Genomic DNA, 16,321 nt, shown 5'->3' with positions numbered 1-16,321 from the left:
CCCCCTAAAAGAAATCTCATCCCGAGATTTAATGAAAGTACTAGATTGCAAGAAACATAGAAGGTTAGGTACATTGATATGTTTGTAGCAACTCCGGATATTTGGATTTGAGAAACTCTTCAGTCTCCCATGTGGCTTCTCGCTCGGAGTGGTTACTCCATTGCACCTTATAAAAATTGTTGGTTTGATTTCGAGTAACTCGAGTCTTGAAATCAACAATTTTGACCGGGTGCTCTGGATAGACGAGATCCGGCTCTAACTGTAACTTCTCCATCTCAACAACATCAGTTGGAACTCGAAGACATTTTCGGAGCTGGGACACATGAAAGATATTGTGGACCGCCGACAAATGCGGGGGAAGCTCCACACGATATGCCACCAGCCCACAACGCTCAGTGATAGGAAAAGGCCCAACATAACAGGGTGCTAATTTGCCTCTCATGCCAAACCGCTGCACACCCTTCATTGGAGACACCCGAAGGTAAACATGATCACCAACTTCAAAAATCAGGGGCCAGCGCCTCTTATCTGCATAGCTCTTTTGGCGGGCCTAGGCAGTTTTCAAATTTGCCTGTATAAGGCGGACCTAGTCTTCTGCTTCGCCAACCAAATCGGGCCCAAAGAAATTCCGCTCACCAACTTCTGACCAATTTAGTGGAGTCCTGCATCTCCGTCCATACAAGGCTTCAAAGGGTGCCATTTTGATACTTTCTTGATAGCTATTGTTGTAAGAAAATTCAGTGAGCGGCAGACACTCATCCCATTTCTTACTATATGAAAGTACACAGGCCCGCAGCATATCTTCCAGAATTTGATTAACTCTCTCAGTTTGACCATCGGTCTGAGGATGATAAGCTGAACTGTGTATCAATCATGTGCCCAAAGCGGCATGGAATTGTTTCCAAAACCGTGCAATGAATTGTGCACCACGATCTGAAATAATAGTTTTAGGAATCCCATGAAGACTCACAATACGGTCCAGGTATAGCTGGGCATACTGCCTTGCCGTATAGGAGGTCTTGACCGGAAGAAAATGATCTACCTTTGTAAATCGATCAACTATTACCCAAATAGAATCATACCCTTTTGAGGTGTTGGGTAGTCTGACAATAAAATCCATACTGACATCCTCCCATTTTCCTGATGGAATACTCAAAGGCTGAAGCATACCGGTGGGATTCAAATGGCTTGCTTTAACCCTTCTCCAGGTGTCACACTCAGACACATATTTAGCAATCTCCCGCTTCATCCTCGTCCACCAAAACCTCTGTTTTAAATCTTGATACATTTTGTTGATGCCCGGAGGGATAGAATACCTAGAGAGGTGAGTCTCATTGAGAATCTACTTCTGAAGCTCCAAATCCTTAGGTACCACTAGTCGGTTCTTAAACCATAAGACTCCCTCACCATCTAGATGGAAACACGCCACTCGAGGGTCATTTTCTCCAAGCCTTTGCCTAATCTTTTCCATGCCAATATTATTTTTCTGGGCCGCAATGATATGATCTCGAAGTGTTGGAGCGAGGGTAAGGTTAGCAAGAGTACCTTCAGACACCATAATCAAATTCATCCTTTCCATTTCTTGGCACAAAGTTTCATGCACCACTGTGGCTGAGATGCAACTGCAACTAGCTTTGCGACTCAATGCATCGGCTACAACATTAGCCTTGCCCGGGTGATAGAGAATCTCCAGATCATAATCTTTGATCAACTCTAACCACCGTCTCTGGCGTAAATTCAACTCACTCTGGGTAAAAATATACTTCAAACTCTTATAGTCCGAGTATATATGAACAGGATTGCCCAGAAGATAATGGCGTCAGATCTTCAATGCATGCACTACTGCTGCCAGCTCAAAATCATGAGTGGCATAGTTCTCTTCGTGTCGCCTGAGTGCTCTGGAGGCATAAGCAATCACTCGCTGATCCTGCATAAGGACGCCGCCTAGGCCCGTACCTGATGCATCACAACAAGTATTAAAGGCCGAATAATAACCGGCGAAGACAAACAATGATGAGCATGTAGCCAAGACCCGTACCTGATGCATCACAATATACATCAAAGGGCCGAGTAATATCCGGCTGAGCCAGGACAGGGGCAGACGTTAGAAGCTTCTTCAGAGTCTGAAAAGGCTGCTCATATTTGTCATCCCAATTAAATCTCACCCCTTTCTTAAGCAATTCAGTCATGGGTCTAGCAATTTTTGAAAAGTCCGGTACAAACCGGCGATAATACCCTGCTAGCCCAAGGAAACTCCGAATCTCTGACACGGATGTGGATGCCTGCCAATTCAGGACATCCTGAATTTTGCTAGGATCAACAGAAATACCGCCCTCAGAGATAACATGGCCAAGGAATTGAACCTCCTTAAGCCAGAAATCGCATTTACTGAACTTGGCATACAATTTATGCTCCCTGAGGCGCTGGAGAGCAATATGAAGATGCTCTGCATGTTCTTCTTCATTCTTGGAATAGACAAGAATGTCGTCAATGAAAACCATGACAAACTTATCCAGCTCAGGCATAAATACCGAGTTCATGAGGTACATGAAGTGAGCAGGAGCGTTTGTCAACCCAAATGACATGACCAGATACTCATAGAGCCCGTATCTGGTAAGGCTGTCTTGAGAATATCTTCAGCTCTGATTTTTATCTGGTGATAACCCGAGCGAAGATCAATCTTTGAAAATATCTTGGCCCCGAATAGCTGATCAAACAGAATATCAATCCTAGGAAGAGGATATTTGTTCTTGATTGTGACGGCATTCAGAAGTCTATAGTCCACACACAACCTGAGGCTTTGATCTTTATTCTTAACAAAGAGTGCAGGACAGCCCCAAGGTGAAGTGCTAGGACGAATGTAACCCTTATCAAGCAACTCCTGCAATTGTTTCTTTAGCTCGGCTAACTCATTGGGTGGCATACGACAGGGTCTTCGGGAAGTTGGTGCCGTTCCCGGTTGTAATTCAATGGCAAATTCAACTTTGCGATCCGGTGGCATTCCTGGCAAGTCATCCGGAAAAACATCCGGACATTCACACACCACAGGTATGTCAGCCAATTTTTTGCCCTCAACCTGATTGACATTAGGAGGCGATGATCCATGGCCCTCAAGGTGCAGGGTCATAGGACCATGAATAGAGGATTTGATGTGTACAGATTGGGAGGTCGTGTCCAGAATAACTCCCTGACCCTCCATCCAGTTCATGCCCACAATAATATCCACCCTTTGAGTTGGTAACATTATAAGGGCCGTCGGAAAAAATTTCCTTGCAACTGTAGGGGTACTTGCTTGACAAATTAATTGGTGATCAACTTTCCCCCAGGTGAATGAATATGGTACGGCTTAGGCATGCTCTCTATCTTCAGCCTCAGTCAATTAGCACACTCCTTGCTAATAAAGGTGTGAGATGCCCCAGAGTCAAATAATATAGAAACAGGATAACCATTCACTGAAAATGTACCCGCCATCACTGGAGCGCCCTCAAGAATACCCTCGAGGGTGGTGCAGTGCACTTGCCTGGCTTGAAGTGGGCCACACTCTGCTTCTGACTTTGCTGGCTCGATTGCTGGCCTTGCTTGGGTGGCATTGGGCAGTTCCGTGCAAAGTGACCCGGCTGCCCACAGTTGTAACACGGAAACAAATTGGGGCACACCCCCGGCTGCTGCACCCAGACTTTCTGCTCATTCTGCTGAGGGGCAGGATGCCCGACTGTCCCCTGTGGCTGAGTGTACTGAGGGGGTCTGTATCCCCACTGTTGCGGTGGCTGGTGCTGAAAGGGGGCACGCTGTGGGCCCGACTGCACCAAGCGAAACCTCTGGGGAGTGCTGCTCGAAGATCCCGCCGCCGGCGCTTTTCTCTTCTTCTCTGCCTTCTGAGCCAAATGGGCATCCTCCTAAATGATAGCACCGTTGACTAGCTCACTGAAGATGTCAAACTTGACCATAGGCAGGCGATCTTGGAGCTTACTGCCGAGCCCCTGCCTAAAGCAAGCCTGCTTCTTCTCATCTGTGTCCACGTGGTAGCCCGCATACTGCGATAAATTATTGAAGGCCTGGGCATACTGCAGGACACTGTTGTTACCCTGTTTCAGGGCCAAGAACTCTGTGAGCTTCCTGCGAATGACCCCTGCAGGGATGTGACGTGCTCTAAAGGCATTCTTGAACTCCGCCCAGGTGAATCGGGTGCCCGCCGGAAACATAGCCACATGATTGTCCCACCATGTGCGTGCAGGGCCCCTAAGCTGCTGAACGGCAAATCCTGCCTTGTCCCCATCATTGTACGGGTGCAGGGTGAATTTGGACTCTATGGTCTGGAGCCAGCTGTCCGCCTCCAATGGTTCATCCGCCTTATGGAAGAGCGGTGGCTGAGTAGCTAGAAACTCCGGATATCCAGGAGCAGGGGGCTGGTGGTGATGTCCGGATATCCCTGCCCTGCTCCACAATCTCCCGGAGTAGTGCCGTCTGCTCATCACATCCAGAGAGCATGGCCGCAATGGTCTGAGCCAAATCAGGAGGATTCGGGGGTGCTGCCATTATGCATTCAACCATGATTGGATTAGTTATACTTTTTTGATTATATAAAAATAGTCATGACCGCAACTAATATCCAAATCATGGAAGAAATCGTAGGAAACAAATCATTTGAACACAACTGAGAGGCCTCTGTCTACGCTCAACTGGTCAAACCGGTGCAAGGACCGGTCAGACCGGTCTTCAAGGCGCTGTGTGGCTCAACGTGGACCAACCGGTCAGACCGGTAGACAAGACCGGTCAGATCGGTCTCCACCAGAACTACTCTCAGAGCTAAAGTTATGTACCAACCCTCCTTAAACCAAATCTTCAAAGAAATTTGAAAATAATCAATGCCATGATGCATGTACTCCTATGTACAACCTTTAAATGCACAAAAAAATGCAATAAGAACATGATGCATGAACGTCCTACGTTCATCTCTCAACCGAAACTACACATCTACATACGACTCTAGCACTAAATATATATTGGGCTTACTTCGCATAATTTCCACCCATACTACTGAACTACTTCTCATCCTAAGTCAGAATTCCGTTTTTTTAGTTTGTAATATTCAAAAATTAGTCATGCTCGTACCACCCCCGATGCGTTTCGGCTCTGATACCAACTGTAACGGAACCACCAAATTAAAACTCTAAATTAAGCGTAATGGTCGTCATTTGAACACATCAGGCGCATTAGCTTAATGGTTTAATTTGGCGATCCTTTCTCAACCCACGGCCCGATCGAAACAACACCGGTAGTCCCACGCGAAGGTGGGCGCAGATGGTACAAGCATGACAATTACTCGAAAATACAACACGTGACATAATAGGATAAAACACACTTTTACAAACCAACTTCGAATATAATAATTTTACAAACCGGGTTTAAATACATACTTGATATACAAGTCTTCCAACTATTAAAACTAGAATTTATGCCAAGGAAAAGACTATACTACACTACCCCTAGAGGTTCAGCCTGACACCACCGGTCAGACCGGTGCATCCCACCGGTTAGACCGGTGTGCATGGGTTCCCCACGTAGACACCGGTCAGACCGGTCCCTCCGACCGGTCAGACTGGTCCAACAAAATCTGAGGGGCTGCAACTCTGCCCTTAAGTGTGCAACCCGACAACTCTCTAACCTAAGGGTCTCGATCCACGACTTCCCACCCCTCTGCATCCCGGCGGATAAATTTGACGCAGCAGGGGCAAAAATCCACGTCTGTGTGCCCTGAAATAAAAGTATGGTGGCAACAAACCCTGAGCAACTAATACTCAGCAAGACTTATCCGACCAGTGGGTATAACTTAGCCCACGTATCTAGACATGCAAGGCTTTTGGCTGGTGGTTATTTTGCAGAAAAACACTGTAAGGGAGTCCTTATTTCCCAAGTTTTAGCTCCTATTTCTATCAATAGAATTACTAATCATCTATGATTGGCAGAACTACAACAATCAAGGTGATCAAATCATTAATTATATATCATCCGCCCACATTTCATCTCTTCTCATTCTACTCATTTTCCTTTCTACGATGTGACCAAGAGATCAAGGCCATCATAACCGCGAGACACGGCGAATCGATTCGATTTAACCTTGCAAGGTGGACCTAACCAACACGGCACGCAAAAGCCCCATCGGACCCCACGCACCAACTTTTCCCCTCCCCGCCTCGAACTACAGGAACCAGCCCAACGACATATGGTCAGCCGAGCTCAACGTGAGACCAACAAAAGTAAACATATGCATCCACAATTCTCCGTGACTACTCGACTCGCCCCAGGAGTTGGGTGCGGGTTCCTGTACTTTCGAAGCAAAGCAGTACTCGGCTTACCGGTTTCGACTACCTCCTACTCTTGGCATGCGGCTAGTACAATTCAATCCCCGATCAGCACAGCCGACAACGGAACGGTCCTTAATCGACACAGATGGGGCTACACCTTCCCCCATCCGGTATCCCATCCCATACCTTCCATCTTGAATATGACATCCTATATCTCGCGAGTGATAGAATTATCACTCGACTTCTATCGAGCCCTATTAAGCATAGCAGTGCTAACGACCTATTCATACTAGTATAAGGCCCAGGAAGACCTAGGGATCATGCAACTAAGGTTTCAAACAATTCCTAAACCTAATGCACAATTATTAGAGACATATATAGATGTCATAATTTGAAATAGGAGGATGTGCACCGGGGCTTGCCTTGAGTCTGCTGCTCAACACTCGGGTCCACTGGGCCTTGGGCCTGGTTCTCTCGCCTTTCCTCCTGCTGGGCTTGCTCTAGCGGCTCCGCAACCACCTCGTACAAAATTTCCTCCACCGCGGCTACTAGAAGTATGCATATGCATATGACATGAGAGAATGCATGCATGATTTATAAAAATTACAAGTAACCAATAACCAAATCAATTTCTATCTATTTTCACTAACAAACCCTGATTTAACCCACTCAGCCCTGCTAGCACCGGTCAGACCGGTATACCAAACCGGTCAGACCGGTCTGGCCTGTGTGCGACTTGAGACCAAAAATCCGGAGTATCCGGACACCTACTCGGAGTATCCGGACTCCCAAGTCCGGAGATTCCAGACCTAAGCCCGGAATGTCTAAACCACCACAAACCCGGAGTATCCGAACCAATGGCCGGACTGTCCGGACCCCTACCGGTCATGCCGGTCCCTCCGACCTGTCAGACCGTTCCTACTCAGACCAAAACCTAGGATTTCTTGGTGCGGCGAAAATCGCCCACAAGTCCTTAAACCCTTCTAGGTACTAGTTCAGGGATACATTTAGATGTTGTTGGCCAGAGTAAATCATCTAAGATCATCTAGAAAAGGAGATCGACCATCACGAGCCTTCATACCTTGAGTGAGCTCTTCCTTGCACGAAGAACTCGAATCCAAGGCACCCCAGGGAGGGAATCGTGAAGAAGAAGCTCCCCCACGCTGGTTTGATCCTTCCTTGGTCTTGGAATCAAAGGGAGTGGGAGGTTTTGGGCTCTAGGGTTTGGGGGATAACATGAGAGAGGGAGACCTCGAGCAGGCGTGCTCAGCTCGCTGAGGGGGAAGTGAGTTGGTGGAGAGAGAGTGTGTGTTTTAAATGATGTGGGCCCAAAACCCACAAAACAGGTTCAACCGGTCAGACCGGTCGCCCCGACCGGTCCGGCCCAGGCTGACAGAAGTAGTTTTGATTTGTGGGTATGTCGCATAACTTTAAATCTAATGACCATGATTAAGTTAACTACAGAAGATTAACACCTATGGTGTTACAGTTTCTAGATGGAAACCACCAAAGAATCGCTCCCACAGGTTTCGGCCGCCGCCGCCTGCCGCCGCTGGTCATGTCGAAGGCGGCCATAGTGTACGCCAAGCTCTTGGAAAGCTTCGATCTGCATTGACGGGAGTCTCCACTCCCACCGGCCACAGTCCATGGGACGGTGCCTCGCTATGCTTCCAGGTGCCGCCGGTAAGGAAGGGAGGCCATGGTGGACCAGGCCAATCCAATCGTGTATACATTCATTTCTTAGTAAAAAAAATATGGTGGAGACTGTGGTGCGGCCGGCCGTTTTTTTATCGCTCGTACGGCCGCCTTTCATCCACAACCACAACTCTCGCCCGCCTCCCTTATCCACAACTCTCCCGTCTTCCTCGCTCCATCCGCTCTCTTCCAACCTCCTCCAACACACCTTGCCGTGCTGCAGGCGCACCCCTCCTCCTCCTCCTCCGCGCTCGGTGGCACAGGGGCTCGCCTCCTCCGACGCGTCAACCCGCTCGGTGGAGCGTTCGCCGAGCTGCAGGCCCTGCTTCCTCCGTGCTCGGTGGCACAAGGCTCTGGGGAGGTGGCGCCTGACGCCGGATCCGCCCTGTTGTCAGCTTGGAGGCGGCGTTGCCGGTCACGGTGGCCGGATCTGGCTTCGTTGCTGCCGAGCTCCTCCTTCTGGTCTTCCATGCCTGGCTATGGTGACCACCGTCCTCGTGGCGGACGGTTCTATGCCGCCGCTGCCAAGCTCCTCCTTCCCCGTCTTCCTCACCGGCCATGGTGGCCATCGACCTTGTGGCGGCCGGATCCGGGCCACCGCCGCGCTTGGAGGCGGCATCACCGGCCATGGCGGCCGGATCTGGCCGCCGCCGCCGCCGAGGTCCTCCTTCCACGGCCGCGCTCCATTAAGCAATTTTATAGGTTTTCTTTAGGCAAAATATTGGTTTCCATTAGTCAAAATGGTATTTCTCATTAGGACAATTAAGCAATTTTGTAGGTTTTCTTCAGGCAAATTATTGGTTTCCATTAGGCAAAATGGTATTTCTCATTAGGCAAAAATACATTTTCCATTCTTGGCCTAATGATACTAGTGTTTTTGCCTAGTGACACTAGTCAATTTGCCTAACGTAAAAACATTGTATTGCATTCCTGTATTTTTTCTGTCTATTCATGATTATGTTGTGTATTTTTTTCTTCTTTTGTATTGTTCGATTTACTGGCAGGCCGAAAAACATTGTGTTTTTAGCGGTCCATGTGTGCACAAAGAAAATAAAAGGAGAAGTAGTTTTTTTTTGCCAAAAGTGGAAAACCTTTTGGAAATAGAACGGCCGTGCAGAACCTGCAGATTACGGCCGGCCGTAGTTTAGCCGGGTCCAAAAAATATTTGGTCGATTCTCAAATTTAGTTTGAAGTGTTATCCCAGTCCTTACATTATTAAAATGTATCGTATCACGTGAGATCCAAATCACAGTTGTTTAATCTAAATCGAATGTTATACAATTTATTCAAATAAAAAGTTATATACAAAATGTAAACACACGGAAATAATTCATACCATTTTACTTGTATAAATATATTCAAATAAAAAACATGTATAAAAAATTTATAAAACAAGAAACATATGATCAATTTGTAAAATAAATTAGGAAATAAAAAAGACAATTTTTTGAGGATTTTTTTTAAAAAATATTCAGCATAAAGTGTTGAAACAATTTTTTGGAAAAAATTTTAAAAATATAAGAGCTGAGCAGAACATTTCAACAAAAAATTTGGACCCACATGTAAGTTCCACATAAGTTGAAACACCTCCACTTGATAACTTAAAAAGTGATGATTGGACTCCACATGATATGATTAGCAAATTTGAGGATTTAAATGTGCATTTTGTAATTTTAGGACCGGGATGATACACCAAATCAAGTTCAAGGACCGGCGGTACATTTTACTCTTCATTTCCTGTTAAGAACCAGAAAAGTAGACATATTGACAAAAGATGGACTTGGGAATGGTTTTGGCTTTTGAAAAGTTCACATAGAAATGTTTCATAAAAAATGAGATAAAGTTGTTATTTTTTCGTGTAAATGTCCACATAGGTCGTTTCAATGTTGTTTGGGTGCAACGTTGGAAACCATATATTAATTACGTGACATGGGGAAATCTGAATAAAAATCTGAATTATTCATCCAGTTCATCCTCAGTGTGGTGGAATGAGTAGTCTTACCAATTTTTGATAAAAAGGGTTATCGGATTACCGTATAGGTTTGTTGATGTATAGCACATTTTGTGTATTAGCAACAATAGGAACATACATAGATCCATGTCGTTTATATATAGAACCGCAGAAATGTTATTTCCAAATGGTGCGGTATTCGAATTTGTAGATAAAAGCCAACTCATATTGTACAGCTCGAGATATGGAACATCAATCGGGTGTTCTCAAATCATATTAGGAATGAGACACTATAAATGTCATTTTTCTAGAACGGCAAGGGTATTTCAAATTAGTAGCTACAAGCCAACCCCACCTTGTACAGCTCGAGATACGGGACACTGATTGAATATTCTCAATTCAGATTAGGAATGAGGTACAACATAAATGTCATTTCCGAGACGGCGAGGGTACGCTATTCGAATAAGTAGCTACAAGCCAACCCATGGTACAACCCGGAGATGCAAAACGGTGGATCAAATATCTCAAATCAAATTACAAATGAAATAGCTACAGTATTGGTAACCACCTCAGTAATACAACGAACTAAGGTATATATGATCCCCTGAATCATGTCAATGGAGATGAAGAAACACGCCAATTCCTACCATTTTCAGGTTAAAAATACTTATGACGACAATAGTTAGGGTCTGTTTGGATGGGCTAAAACTAAATATTATTTTCTATATTTTTATCATCTTTTCGGTGCGACTAGGATCGTTGTTTTATAGTAGAGTATATTTATAAAATTTAGTGATTTTTAGGTTATGAGATTTTTCAAGATGAATCTATGTTTATGATGTTTATGTATCTAAACTGAACATTAAGTTATTGGTTCCAAACTATAAAAGTTGGACCAAGCTTTGTCCAATTCATCAAGTATATTTGTGGCCATAGGAAAATAATACATTGGATCACACAAGAAATTCAACGTTCCCAGGGGAGGGAGTTATTTCTTGGTGAGTTCAACACTGGTCATAGGTGGTTGACTGCAATGGTAAACCGGCACGTGAATAACTGTTTGTGCAACTGTGTTCGTGCGGATGAGCTGCGATGGCTGGGTGAGATGCTTACAGGCACGACGATCATTAGAAGCACGTGAATATATATAGCTGTTTGTGCAACTGTTCGTGTGGACGAGCTGCGATGGCTGGGTGAGTGGGATGCTTACAGGCACGACGCACGACCAATCAGATTCATTCACAAAAAAACATCGAAAAGGATTAGGATTAAAATGCTACCATTAGAAGCTCTGTTCTGAAGAGTAGACTAATTTTACATCCACATTTAATTTACATAGTACTATTGATTGACAACACTATAGCCATTGCAAGCTCTACTACACCGAAAGAACCAACTAGTTTTACATCATACGACGATCAAAGGAAGTCTCAGGCCACGCACACAGCATGAATCCTCCGTCTCTTGGGAATCTGCGGTGCCAATTCCTCCTTGGGCAGCTCCATCGCGCCGGTCTTGGCGAACCACGGATGCTCGAGCGCCGCGGCTGCCGTGAGCCGCTTCTCCGGGTTGCACGTGAGGAGGCCGCTGAGGACCTCGAACCCTTCCTTGGACAGCTTCGTCTCCGGGAAGATCTCGCGCAGGTAGTTGTCCCGGTGCATGTCCAGCTCCGGCAACCACACGGTGGCGAACGTCGTGGACGAGAACCCTGGCCACGTGCTGTCGTCAGGCACGCCGAGCACGTCGAAGATGGCGCAGAGCTGCCGGTGGTCGTAGAACCCCTGGAACAGAGGCCTCCCGCCGTTGACGAGCTCCGCCATGACGCAGCCGAGGGACCAGGCGTCGACGCGCTCGTCGTAGTCGGGCTTCTCCAGCAGCATCTCCGGCGCCATGTACCAGAGCGTGCCGGCCGGCTCGTACGGCGGCCGCTCGTCCGTGGACATGGCGAGCCCGAAGTCGCAGAGCATGACGACGACGCTGCGGCCGTCGCCGCCGACGAGTATGTTCTGGGGCTTGATGTCGCGGTGCACGACGCGGGCGCCGTGCATCTTCTCGGCGGCCGTGAGCAGCTGCCACATGGCGGCGCGCACCGTGGCCTCGGGCAGCGGCGGCGGCGGGCTGCTCCCGCGGGGGCCGCGCTGGCGGAGGAGGTCGTGGAGGCTGGGGCCCACGCACTCCATGACGAGGCGGAGGTCCAGTGTTCCCGGGGCGCGGACGACGCCGCGGAAGCCGGCGACGAACGGGTTGGCGCCGCCGCGGCACGCCTCCTGGAGGAAGCGCGCCTCCCGCAGCAGCGCGGCGTGGCCGCCCTGGGCCTCGCCGACGCGCTTGATGGCGACGATCTCGCCCGTGGCGCGGTGGCGCGCCTTGACGACCGCGCCGAGGCGACTCATCTCCTCGTACGGCTCCGCGCTGCTGACGGCGATGCGCCTCCTCTTGAGGCCGCCGGCCGGACTCGTCGCGGCGGCGGGATCTACCTCTACGCAGGCGGCCATCGCGATCGAGCGGAAGAAGAAAAGACTGCGGGTTGGGTTGCCTTGCCTGCCCTAGGCAGGGAGGCGGGGAGAGGCGGCCGGTGGCGATGCGAGGAATGCGCGCGAGTTGAGTAGTCGAGTGTCGGAGGCAAGTCGAGTATTTATTGCCGGAGTGAGTCCGACTGCGAGTTGAAATCAATCCGACCCCCGCCGGTTTGCATTGGTTGATGGCGTGCCCGTAACGCATGTCTCGGTGCGCATGGTCTGTGAGTTGGCCGGATCAACAAACTAGATGATTCAGTTTGCAGATTTGAAATGGTTTCCACGTTCAGTTTGCGGATCGGTCTTCCCCCCGGCCTCGGACCTCGTTGATCGATGAGCCCCACGAGCTGCGTGCATTTCCGGAGAACCTTAGCGATGTCTGAAACTCCAAACCGTAAGCTCGGCATAGTCTCTGAATAACTACGGGGCCGATCAGACAATGTGCTTCTGCAGCAGACACATTGCTTTGATGGTAAAAGTTGGAGATTGGGCATGAAAAATACTTGCATGGAGCTCTTTTGTTTGTTCCTCTCAGAATCTGTTTGGAGAGGATAACGAAGTGGCGAAGGAGCAGCAGGAATTACTTGGTGGAAACTGTAAGAAGTAGGACATGCTGGAAACTGATGTGCTCCAATGGCCGCAATGGATGCAATAGCAGCAGAGATGGGTTCAGAAATTGCTGATCCTGAAGATCCCAGGGTCATTGCTATCCTTGCTCTACTCCTCGGTAGGCTTGCTCCTCTGCTACCAGCTGCAGCTAGCTGACCATTGCCAAGGAGAAGTACCATGAGCACTGCATGCGCATATCTGATAATCTGTTCATGAACCTGTTCATTTCTATGTTCTGTACTGATAAACAGAGAGAGAAATAGAGTGTTAATCTATGTGTTTCGTATGAGTAGGAAACCATATTTTGCATACTTGTATAAAAATATATGTTTAAGTAAAATGCTACCGCTTGTGATGAGATTTGGCTGGTGGCAGTCAGCACCTGCTAAGTTCAAGTTTGTATGTTCTTTGAATTTTACATAAGGGAATATCTGAACCTAGGGGAACATTAGAATCTGGTTATTGGAATCGTAAGTCCTGATGGATTGATTTTGGATTCCTCATATGCATGATGAACTGATTAACTTTGTGGGCTAATGCACAAAGAGAATATCTCAAGGAGAGGATTAACTACATGTAATGATTGATCCTTCAACATTGGATAAACTGATCTAAATTTGGCGCGCCGGTGGCGATGCGAATAGTGCCGAGTGGCGCGGCAGCTACGAGGGTTAGTTTGGCAAGCGGAAGTCGACCTCGAGTTGGACGGTTCGGTCACCGGCGCCGCATGCATGGTCTGTTTGCCTTCATCATTGGCTCATTGTTTAATTCCTCTTCCTCCAGAGGTGATGGTCATGTACTCTGCAATTTCAAGCACGACTTTGCATTCATATGACATAGCAATAGCACTACAGCAGTGCTCCTGCAAGCTTTTCATCGAACCATTTCGAAATTTGGGTCGCACTGGTAACGCTCGAGGTCCCGTATAGACTGTTCCCATTCTTTCAGATTCTCGTCCAACTTCTGTCCAAAAGGACCGTAAAGTTCACCTTGAGCTCAGGATCTGGTACAAAGATATACTAGCATACAGCACAAGCAAAACATGTTGATTATGTTAATGTTTGCAAGTGTTAGCATTTGAAGCAAAATATAATTTGAAGCGACTGCCAGTACAAATCCATTGAAGCGGTAAGAACATATACAGTGCATATCGGCTCGGCCTTCCGACATACAACTTTCACAAGACAAATATCAACTGGGCTGTGGGCATAAAGAAATCCACAAGGAAATCAAGGATAACAAGTTCCATCAGAACAACAAAACAATATCTAGATACAAAAGTGTGGTGATACCCTGTGTAACCTGACATGTTGAGATATTTCTTCAGGCTTCAGGTATCCATCAGACCAAAACCAAAAAGGGAAAAGAAAAAAGAACGAAAAATGTAGCATATGGCACAACCTATCATACCCTCAAAGCATTAGAGGATATCTACTTGCACATCGTGGAATAATCATATCTCTTGTAGAACTCTGGAAAACACTAAGGATGTATATTAATGGCCAGAGACGTATAAAATGTTGGATGTGTGCTAGGCAAGCCGCAAGCCAAGAATGCAGATTCTATCAAGACAAGAACAAGTGCAGAAACAAGGAATCTACCAACAACATTACATGGAGAGAGGCAACAACAGTCTTCTCTCTCTCTTCTTAGCCAGCTTTCTCTGCCTCAAAATATACAAGCCAGCAGGAAGAAGAATGCCGAGGGAGATGATAACAGCACTAAGCCAAAAGTGCCTGAAGTATAGCGTCATGTACGAGGATATTATCAGAAAGCAACACAGCAAGCCCCATGAGATTGCTCCGATAATGTCACGCCTGCAGAACATAGAAAGCAGAGGAATGTTCAGATTGGTGAAGAGGAAGATATATCACAGATAGGACAGTCTAACAGGGAGAAGAAATTCATCTGCATGCCACACAGTTGCTGACATGTTCAGAGAGCAAGCAACTTCCAAATGCACACTCAGTGGTCTGCTAGCATGGTTTGGCATTGCTGTTCTAAAAACATCAAGGAAGTGTGCTGCCGTGAAAACTAACTGGTGAGTAGTGAGTTGACTCCCTCTAATGTTGTATGCAGTAGGACAGTGTCAGATAGTAAGTGAGGGCACGATTTGTTAACCATGGCTAGAACCAGTGAAGCTCAAACCTATGAGCAACATTATAATACAGACAACATTCAGAAGAAAACGACTCCACCATGACACTTTCAATGAGGCCGGTTTGAAATAGACTGCATGAACAAATATAGATGCATTTGGCTCCCGAGGACATACAAAATCCAGGTGGGGAGCACCAGAAGATCCCGTTCTTAACAACAACCACCAGAGCAGACACTGCCATAATCCTATAACATAAGTACATAACCTGTCATACAATGCATTCTGCAGTTCATTAAGATCAAGGCCACGCAAATTGGCAATGCCTCTACGCATCAAAACAAGCAGACACTCAGTCGACTCGTCCCACCAGATTACAACCCACTGCACTACAGACCGTGTAAATAATTTTGCGCATCCGGGAGCACGAGATCTGAGCACGCAGCTAGTCAATCTCAACGAACTAGGTGGAGTTCCAGTCGGAGGTTGGAGGGGGGATGGAGGCGGGCGCGGGATTTACTTGTGCTGGGATCGGATCTGGTAGTCGCGGAGCTGCTCCACCAGCTTCGACCGGGTTATCATCGCAGCCAACCCAGCCACCGCCGCCGCCCCCGACGCCGACGACTTCGCCACCACCGGCGCCTGCTTTCCTCCGCTTCCGGCGGCGCCTGCCCCGCTGCTTCCAGACCCTTCTGGATCTCCGAGGCCGCGGGATCCGGCGGCGCCGGGGGCTCGGCTCGATTTGGGGGGCTCGGCTGGTTGGAACTTGGAACTGGATTCCGCCGCGCCGCGGTGGGGTCGGGGTTGGGTGAGGGAGACGAGGGGGAAAAGTCGTCCAGGGAACGACGAGGCCACGAGGGGGAATCGCGCAAACAAATTTCGGCCAGGTCTATTAGGTGGGAAAGCTTCTAAGATTACGACAAGTGGCACACAGGCACAGCGCGGATCTTAAAGTTCACAATACGACCATGTTTATATGTTTAGGAGTAAAATTTTTTAAAGAGAATCTTACTATTTCCAAGTACTAAGGCCGTGTTTAGATGCCAATAAATTTTGGCAAAAAAATATTACATCATATGTTTGGACACATATATGGAGTACTAAATAAAGTCTATTTACAAAATTTTTTAAACGGATGATTTGCAAC

The 16,321-nt window shown here is 47.4% G+C and overlaps 2 protein-coding genes across 2 annotated transcripts; both read right to left on the bottom strand.

Moving 5' to 3' along the window:
- Window positions 1–11,381: 11,381 nt before the first annotated feature.
- LOC120647716 (putative cyclin-dependent kinase F-2) lies at window positions 11,382–12,446 on the bottom strand. Its single transcript, XM_039924574.1, has one exon. It carries the CDS (start codon window positions 12,444–12,446, stop codon window positions 11,382–11,384), a length of 1,065 nt encoding a protein of 354 aa, XP_039780508.1.
- A 1,839-nt stretch (window positions 12,447–14,285) lies between these two features.
- On the bottom strand, window positions 14,286–16,035 carry LOC120650135. Its single transcript, XM_039927159.1, has 2 exons — window positions 15,695–16,035; window positions 14,286–14,893 (listed from the first exon to the last, which is right to left on the bottom strand). Exons 1-2 carry the CDS (start codon window positions 15,754–15,756, stop codon window positions 14,686–14,688), a joined length of 270 nt encoding a protein of 89 aa, XP_039783093.1. The 5' UTR covers window positions 15,757–16,035; the 3' UTR covers window positions 14,286–14,685.
- Window positions 16,036–16,321: the final 286 nt, after the last annotated feature.

Source organism: Panicum virgatum, chromosome 9K, assembly GCF_016808335.1.
Source record: "Panicum virgatum strain AP13 chromosome 9K, P.virgatum_v5, whole genome shotgun sequence".
NCBI classification, from domain to species: Eukaryota; Viridiplantae; Streptophyta; class Magnoliopsida; order Poales; family Poaceae; genus Panicum; species Panicum virgatum.
The sequence above is the reverse complement of the archived record's forward strand: the minus strand, read 5'-3'. Positions and strand labels throughout refer to the sequence as shown.